The 9,776-nt window shown below is 40.7% G+C and overlaps 1 protein-coding gene across 1 annotated transcript; it reads left to right on the top strand.

Moving 5' to 3' along the window:
* The first annotated feature begins 5,246 nt into the window (after positions 1–5,246).
* On the top strand, positions 5,247–7,392 carry LOC117271756 (beta-crystallin A1-like). The gene is made up of 6 exons (XM_078172524.1): positions 5,247–5,385; positions 5,790–5,847; positions 5,955–6,073; positions 6,188–6,329; positions 6,428–6,570; positions 6,733–7,392. The coding sequence occupies exons 2-6, from the start codon at positions 5,809–5,811 to the stop codon at positions 6,878–6,880; spliced, it is 591 nt and encodes a 196-aa protein (XP_078028650.1). The 5' UTR covers positions 5,247–5,385; positions 5,790–5,808; the 3' UTR covers positions 6,881–7,392.
* The last annotated feature ends 2,384 nt before the right edge of the window (positions 7,393–9,776 follow it).

The following is a 9,776-nucleotide window of genomic DNA, read 5'->3' as shown; positions in this document are numbered from 1 at the left end:
CTCTAACCTGTTAACAAAGGTGCTGGGAAAAAAAAACAAGTTCCGCAACGCACATGTGCTGCTCATGTATGCAGTGTGGCCTGGGCCTTAGTATTCATTGTTCAGGAGGTTTATAGTTGAAACTGAATTATCCACAGAAGTCTCCTCCTCTTGAACAGACCAGGAGATTAAAACCAGTAAAAACACTGAATAAAGAAGCTTCACAGTACAAATCAGTGTCTCTCCAATGCAGTTCAGTCCATTACAGACGGACTGCTAGCTCAGCATCTGTTAATGGGTGCTCACCTTGTTCCTGATCCTGACTCTCAGGAGGTTTTTACCATGAGCCAAATTATCCACAGAAATCTCTTCCTCTCCAAAATAAACAGACCCTGGGATTTTAACAGGTAAGCAGTTTAACATGAAAAAAGTCAGTGTTTTTCTGCCAATGCCAATGAAGTGTCTTTTCCTGTCCGTTCTGGACTACACACTGGACCTTTAACTGAGAATCTGAGTAGCCTAGTTCTTTCACCCCTGACAACACTAAAGTACCAGCTTACATCTAAATGCAATTGGAATAATGATCCAGTAACACTGAGAAGAGCCGTTATGTAGAATTTGATACTTCAAGTGTCACATGCACTGTTTTTATACTGTATTCTTGCTACTTTTACTTACTAAGGATTTTAATAGTTCTTCCATCACTGCTTGTTTTGTACGTAGACCCCTAAAAATCCACCAAAAACATGTTAAGTCTAAGACCTGCAGTCTCATATATTTCTCTAATTAACTGCATTTTCTTCAGACTTCACATTTACAGCTGTTGTCTCATCCTGGAAACAGTAACTGCTGCATTGTAGAAAAAAAATCCCATACAGGCATGTTGGCCCTACAAACAGGCAGCATCAGCTCACTGTAACCCAGTTATGGAAGCCGAGGAGAGACCAGAATGGAAACAACTCTGTGAGGTTTTAATCCTATTCCTGTTTCTCTTTCACTCTCTACTGATGCATGTAAAGTCTTTGCATGACTCACTCAGATCTCAGTCACACATGACTATCTATCACAGCTCTGCAGTGGTGCTGTGTGTGGTGATAACAGTGCCAAACCAACTGTAAGCGCAGTAAGCAGCCACAACAACAACAACAAAGCCCCTAAAGGCACTGAATATTCAGACTGATTTCAGGTCCATGAGCCGTTCATCCGTTTTCAGCTACATCAATGTTCACACGTGGCTCTGCACCGATTGACCCCTGCAAGCTTGAGAGGTCATTAAGAGTGACACAATTTCCCAAATTAATTATCCTTGTAGACCTGGTAATTCAGGGTTTATGTGGAGATGTTGCACCCTAGAGGCAGTCAGCATTCACTGCAAAACCTGCTTCTAATATTGACTTTGTTTTGTTTTTTTCTGGGTAGCTGACAAGGAAATAAGAATGACAGTTGTCACTACATTGTATCTATTTTGATAGGTGACCCTGACCCAATGTATGCAATTTCACTAAATTAAGACAAGGTTGTTGTTTTAGTCCATATGTTGACCAAAGCTCAGATATTCAGATATCAATTTCACAAAAGCCCTGCTCGGAAAAAGACAATTTAAGGAAAGCTTTTTACAAACATATATAAAGATACATTTGTAAGTTTCAGCTTGTTTCTTTGTAATTTAGCATTGAATTTGCAGGCTTGTGTGGCTGGTTATTGTGTGTGCATGAGAGAGAGTAACACTGCATGTGCTGCAGTGTGGTCTGTTAAACATGTATAGAAGAAACTGAGGTTTTGCTGTGTGGATGTGTATGTGCACACTGAGAGTCGGCTATATGGTCACTGTGGGCTCTTCACATCGGCCTGCTGAGTTTGCGTGTCCCTTTGTCACGTCTGAGCTGCTGCTGCTATCATCAGCAGAAACACACATGCACACACACACACACACACACACACACACACACACGCACTCACGCATACACACAAAAACATATAGGCATATCCTGTCTCGCAGTGTGATATAAAGAAATCAGCTTTGATCAGGGATGTGCTCACAATAATATTTATTTTTTGTGATACTATTTGTTATGTGTCCACATGTATCTCTCTCTCTGTTGTAGATACAATCAGGGAATGACACCGACACACACACACACACACACACACACACACACACGCACAGACAGAGAGTCTGGGCAATGTGCTGACCTCAGGAAGCCATTCCTAAACGTTTATTGTTCAGTGCCGCTAGAGGAGAGAGGAGGGTGTACCTACCAGCTGCTCTCTCTGTTTTATTCACTGTGCTTTCCTAATTTAATGACACAATGAGGAACACTGTAAAATATTGTAAAAACACCTTTTGATTCAGATGTTTGGAATAAATTAAATAAGTTGTAAAACATGCTTTGAAACAGCTTCAACAAAAGATGCTTGCGTGCTTTGCTTGATGGGAGGAATAGGACGCCATGATGCAGATCAATCGATGCAATGAACAGCTCGACTTTGGCTCCCTTTCCTTTTATACAACTACAGTGTTTTCCCTGTGTGATAAAAATCCATTCACGCTGCTACCTGAAAGTGAAACTTCCAATTATGGCTCATCAGTCGATGTCAAAGCACTGCCACTCCTGCCAATGAGGCCTTTCATTCTGTGCCATTGCCCCCTGTTAACCTTCATTGTTGATTTATTCACTTGGACAGGTTTTTCCAAAAATAGCAACACGTATGTTCATTCACAACTGACATTTAAAAACCACAGTGTCATGTCCTCTGCCAGGTGGGTTTAGACTGGCTGGTTTCTGATAAAAGATTGTATCTCCAAGCACCCATCAGACTCTCATGGTGCCATTTTAGCTTAAAATCTGCTGACTTTTGACAACAACAAACTCGATCTGCTTCCACCACACCATGGATTGCTGCATTTTTTTATGATCAGCAAAACAGCCTGACTAGATTTCTAACACAGCCAACATCTTCCAATTTCAAATCCTGTGTTAATGTCATTGATCCAGTTTTTCCAGCCCTCATGAAACTTGGTGTTCAAGTTTCAGGAAATTAGATTATCGCTGAAATGCATTTTCAAATGAGACACAGGGTGGAGACAAATAATTGATCTGAGTCTTGACAAAGAAAAATTAAGATGTCTGATGCACATGCTGCACACGTATTAATGAGAGGGACTATGGAAGTCAATCAGAGTTGTGGGTGCTGAGCAAAACTCACTCTGCACTATGACATCATACAATAAAAAAACAGATTAAAGAAAACAAAATATTCTGCCACAACTCCGTACTAAACAATAAGGACTGAGGAAAAGTTCAAATATTTTTATTACAAACTGATGATTTGTATAATTCCTGACTGCATCTCGTGTCCAAGTTATTGAGTACCAAGCATGTGATTGGCTGAATACATGGAATTAACCAATAATTTAACTGGCTAGAGATTGATTAGTTTGGTCTCAGAGGTGGGACTTGTTTTGTAAGTAACAAGTCTCAAGTTTTTGCATTCAAGTCCCAATTCAAGACTAACAAGTCCCAAGTTTTGAGTCTTAAACATTTTATAATACGCTCCTCACTGAATGTAATGCCATTTCAACAACAGGGTAACAATATATTGAATTTTGAAAAATCATCAAAAAACTTGACTGAATGTTTTTGTGTCTCTGTTTGTAATTTTCATCCTGCACATTTTGCATACTGTAATTCAGTTTTTGTTGACTGCCACCTTGTTTTTGAACATGAACAAAATCATCTTTGGTAGACGTTTTCCCAGCTGGCGCTCAGTAACATAACATTAACTCTTCATGGTTCTCTCCTACAACTTAATTAGATGCTGTCGAATGGGTTCAAACAAAGTGGATCATCTGGGAAATTAAGTATCAACTTGCTGAAAATAAATAGTGTAGTGTGGATCAAGAAATGAAGGGAAACTAACTGATTAATGGTACTCAAAATACTTGGAAAAGTACTTTCAAATCAAAAGGCTCAAGTGCAAGTGAAGACATAGGTTGCTGGCGTAAAGGCCCTGACACACTAAACTGACTTCAAAGAACTAGCAGTAATGAAAGCGCAACTGTTGCTTCGCCTCATGTTGTCTGTGTCTTAGTCAAAAAGTTGCACATGAACAAACCACAAAGACTAGAGCCGACGGCCAACCAGCATGCACATTCTGCACCTGCGTGAAGGGAAATGACTCTCCTTACCAGCAGATGGCAGTAGTCTGTAATCATCATTCAAAAAGGGAAACTTGAAGTATGTCTTGATGCTAGTTAGCGCACTAACAACACAATCCAGTGTAGAAACAACAAGGCATATTCACAGTGTTCCAGTGAACAATAACACAAACCATCAAGCAACCTTTCTGCTGAAGAGCTTAGTGGCTAAAGAAAAATAATCTTACCTTTCGTAACTAGTTTGTTTCAGACTCCCTCTTGACTTTAGCTGTTTGTTTACTTTCCTCACTCACGTTTCTTTTCTCGCACACTGAGTTGAACTGCCTATCAGAGTGATTCCATTTACCGACAAACTCTGCCAGTGCCGACGCCAGCGCCAGTGCCAACGCCGATTCAATATGCTGAATCTGCTAAAAAAAAAAAACACAGCAGAGCCAGTGAAGGGCCAACAGTGCTGGACGTACTGCAAAGGCTAGGGCAACAGATGCTCGACGGCCGAACTTGGACCAACAGCTGACCATCAGCTTGGTGTGTCCGGACCTTTAAAGTCCAAATTGAGTTTCAAGTCTTTTTTAATTTTGTCAAGTCGAGTCTAAACTCATCAAATTTGTGACTTGAGTCCAAGTCATGATTTGTGGCTCGAGTCCAAGTCATGTGACCTGAGTCCACACCTCTGCTGTCTATGCCTTTATTTGGACTTTTTGCAGCAAACGTCATGTGAATCTGTCGTAGTGTGAAAATTGGCTTTTGGAGAATTTATCTTTTTATACATTAATATAATGATAAAGGACTGTAAAGAGTTTACAAGTGTCATTTTTTCCATTTAATAAATCACAATATTGCTTTAAAACATGCTGTGGGTGTAAGTGATTGCTAAAAAAACAAGATAGAGTTCAAAACATAAAGTGCTTTACAACTGAACTGCAGTTTCACTATTTGATAATAGATCTACACACTGTTGGAAAAGGTTCTCAGCTTACACCCCCAGCATATAGATTTACCACAGAGGTAACGCAGTATAGACGCGTGCCCTCTTTGTGTTTGCATGAATCACTGTGTGTCTGTGTGTTAACCCCTCTGTGCTCACACAACAAAACAGTGGAGTCCAAAGCAAAGTGCTGACATGAATCCAGGCGTGCCTCCCCCCCGGCCCCTGTCGCCTGTGTGTGTATATATACCCCCATACACACCGTCTCTGCAGACCGTTCAGTGGAACCCTGCGCCACACAGTTCACCAGTTTGGGTAGGTCAAACCAGTTAACAATACAATACAGTTTCCCAATCTATGGACACGATGTAGTAAGGGTCTCTAATGCACTATATTAACTAGCAGCAGGGAGTCTTAATTGACTGCAGTGAAGGCAAAGTAAGAAGTTTATTACCTTTACTGGCGATATGGGAGCCATTTAAAAACAAATCAAGGAGAGGAAATTGGAGGCTTGAGGTTACAGGCTTATGTTTTAATTGCATGTGAGAAACCTGGGACTTAATTTTGCAATGTAGTAAACGGTAAAGAAACAGTTAGAGAAAGCTAAAATGCCACCTGGCACAGCAGACGGGACAAGGAATGGGTGGTTATTTATTATACAGGTTTGTGTTTCTAGTGTTTTCTTCCATCAGCCAGTCTGACTCTCTGTTTCCTCACAGGTAGTACTGAAAAACAAGACAAAATGGCTCAGACAACTCCCATGCCCATGGGCCCCTGGAAGGTAAGCATGGTGCACACACTTAACACCACAACAGCAAGAGATTCTGATGCATTTGGGCTTACTCAACCCCCAGTTATCCTTTTTGTGTTGTCGTCTGTGTTGTACAGATCACCGTGTACGATCAGGAGTACTTCCAGGGCAGGCGTATGGAGTTCACCGCCTGCTGCCAGAACATCATGGAGTGTGGGATGGAGAACATCCGCTCCCTGAAGGTCGAGTGTGGCGCGTACGTACCCAGAGAGCTTTTCCTCACTGCTGATTTACAAACTGAAATGGTGCAACTTATTTTTAAAGATTTTGAAAGTGTGCTGATTTTTATATTCTCGCTGTTTGCTTGCAGCTGGGTGGGCTACGAGCACTCCAGCTTCTGCGGCCAGCAGTTTGTCCTGGAGAAGGGAGACTACCCTCGCTTCGAGGCCTACAGTGGCAGCAACTCCTACCGCATTGAGAGGATGATCTCCTTCAGGCCCATCTGCTGTGCTGTAGGTTTAACGAACAACACAGTAACAGCCCTTAGTCCACTTCAGGCTGAGCTTCATCTCAAATTGTGCTAAACCTCCTTTTCTCCCCCTTTGTACAGAACCATAAGGAGTCCCGCATGACCATCTTCGAGATGGAGAACATGACCGGTCGTCAGTTCGAGCTGTGTGATGACTACCCCTCTCTGCAGGCCATGGGCTGGATGAACAACGAGGTTGGATCCATGCACATTCAGAGTGGAGCGTAAGTCCATCATCATAATGTTTAATGTGAAGCTTTACACACCTTCAGCTGATCCTGAGCAACAGCTACATTTAATAATACACAATGTCAGTTTTGGGCTCCTTCGGCTATTCTTAACTGAGTGTGTGCATTTAATAAGTGTATTCTTGTATATTCCTGCAGCTTTGTGTGCTACCAGTACCCTGGCTACCGTGGCCACCAGTACATCATGGAGTGTGACTGTCGCGGAGGAGAGTACAAGTGTTACCGTGAGTTTGGCTCTCACGCCCAGACTCCCCAGATTCAGTCCATCAGGAGAATCCAGCACTGAAAAGGGAGCACTTCCATCACACCTCCTTATCTCCTCCTCTTCTTCCTCTCCCTCCTCCTGCACTTCCATCCCTCCTTCTCTTCTTCCTCTCCCCCACCCTTCATCTCCCCGGCTCCGTTGGTCCGGCTAGTCAAAGCAGGATCCCGGGCTGGACTTCAGGTGCTTACTGGTGTCAGTTGTTCACAGCACTTTTGCATTTTTTAAAGAAATATCACAAAAGAAAGGAAAGATGTAAGAAAGACAGAGAATAGGAATGACAGAATTGAGAGAAAAAAGCTGAATCAGTGTGACAGAGAGGCCTGAGCTGCCGAGGTTGGCTGCAGAACGGTGAAAACACCTCAGAGTTTTTGCTCTTCTTCATCTCCACCATTGATGGCATCTTCATCCTCATCATCGTCATTGTCTTCTACATCAACACGATCACCAGTCTTGCTGTTACTGTGATTTCCATGACTGCCTATGTTCAAGACGATGAATAAAGAGAATGAGCAAAGAAACAGAGAGATTCACAATATGAGTGACATGTACCTCAATCACATCTGTGTCTCGTCTTTCTATACTGACACTTTGACACCACTGGGGAGCTTCACACAAATTCAAATTATAAAAATCAACCTGTGAAATATCATCATAATTTATCAGGTGAATACAAACTGAAAAAAGTCAAGGTATGGATGACAATTAATCTCTTGCAATCCTACTGATCTGTCTTAGGGTTGTCCAGATCCACAGAACTTAATCTTAATTAGTTAAGATCTCAAAGTTTCCAAACATACCAAACATGTGAAGCTGAATTTTGGGGAAATGTGTATAAAGTGGTGCAGGAAATTTCTGCAATATTTCCAATTGTGTGTTGGATTGTGGCCATAAAAAAACATGGCATCATGGGACTGAATATTTCAGTAAAAATCAAAGACATTAAGGGGTTATATAGACACACAAACTATTGCAATTGACTGAAAATTGAATCAAGATCAATGTTTATCAGATTTACACAGGCTGCAGATTGCATCAGGATTATGCTACCTTCAGATTAGGTCCACCTGCATATGGCTGAAATGCCTTTTTATTGTCTTGCTATTTCACAAAGTAATCCCCTCGACTTTAGCTAAAAAAATTATGATAGACACATAATGTAAAAGCCTCAGGCTTACAAGTAGTGGAAAGTAACCAAGTACATTTAATCTAATCTTAATTTTTTACTTCACATGCCGTTACATATAATTCTTCAGAAAGAAATATTGTTCTCTAATTACTTTAAGTGTTGCAGTTACTTCACAGATTAAGATTTCATGTTAAAAAAAGATGAATCTATATAACGCAACGATATATAAACATATTTTCTATTATTTTTGTTTATATCCACGATTTGTTCTTCTTGTTTTCTTATTTTTGCTCTTCTCTTACGTAAGAGAAAATTTTACAAGTGGTCGAGAGCACTTTTGCCAAGATAATTAAAAAACATCTAGTTTTCACAGTCCACAAATTGTTGCCCAACACGAGGAAATGCGAGTTTTAAATTTTAGGAACATCAAAAAATATGCATGAATTTCATATCATGACACTTGTGTTTTACAGTAATTATAATTAGTGCATTAATTTCAGGGCTAAACTAGACTTGGTCCACTGATTTCAATTACTGTAATTTCAGTTACCGTGTGTCCCTCTGCTGACCAGTTGCAGCATGCACGTACTAAAGTACAAAACTGAGTTACTTTTACTCTTCTTGAGTATTTTAATCTTATGCCACTTTCTATTTCTACGCCACAACACTTCACAAGATAGTATTGTATTTTTCACTCCCTTACTATAGTGTGACTATCAAGACTCAGTTAGTCACTGGGAGTGGAGCACAGGGATCTGTCTGATACACTGAATCCAAGGAGGAAACATGAAGCCTTTGCTGCAGTTCGAGAGTGTTTATTTACAGTTTTTCTCGATTGTTTACACACATTTTCTGAAAGCATGCCTCATACTCTCAGAACTCTACACACAAATCAAAAAACACACACACAATGAACAAAACCCCTCAATTCTCCTGCAAAATGAAACTTTACATTCAAAACAATGTGATTTCTTCTCAAAATGGTATTTTGTTTTCAAATGACACACACAAACCATCATATGAATAGACATTTATAAGAACCAGTTGAACACTGATATGCTCAATGTAAAACACTATAATGAATGGAAAACACTTCTTCTCCATTCATCATAATGACTTAGGCCTTTTTTTGTTCATTGTTACACTTACTACAGACAGTACATACATAAGTGTATTGTAAAATATTTTAGAATATTGTTTTTATACTCAGAACACGCAAATACACGGTAACAAATATATTTTATTTTTCCCACAAAAACAATGTACACAGTGTACATCCCAACCAACACAAAGTTGTACATACAGTGGTCTACATACAAAACAACAGAAGAATTTACTGTATACAGTTACAGTTAAAAAAAAAAAAAAACCTATGCTGCATCCTCTATTCTGTTTCAGTCTGGCACAGCAACAGCACCTCATCCACATCACAAGCAATGTTTTCCCTGGCCAAGCAGCGGGGGAAATATCGCCTAGCATGGCGAATCCAGCCATGAAAAGCATCAACTGCTATATCTCCACATGTGTCTTCCATAGCTTGGAGAAGGGGTATACGCGTTTGTGGATTTCGGTCATACACTTTCCATCTCCAGGCAGAAAAAGTGGCTCAGATCTCATCAGAGATTACGGTCCTTGGCCTTCCTTGTCCTCGTCCTCGTCCTCGTCCTCGTCCTTGTCCTCGTCCTCCCCGTCCTCCTCCTCTTACTCTCACTCCTCTGGCTCTGGCTCTGCCTCTGTTTCCAATGTTGGCATCCATTGCTCCAAAACAGAAAAGCTCACCTGTTGCCCTTT

The sequence above is a fragment of the Epinephelus lanceolatus genome, chromosome 11 (genome assembly GCF_041903045.1).
Source record: "Epinephelus lanceolatus isolate andai-2023 chromosome 11, ASM4190304v1, whole genome shotgun sequence".
Taxonomy (NCBI): Eukaryota; Metazoa; Chordata; class Actinopteri; order Perciformes; family Serranidae; genus Epinephelus; species Epinephelus lanceolatus.
Note: the sequence above shows the minus strand (reverse complement) of the source record. Positions and strands in the feature narration are given on the sequence as shown.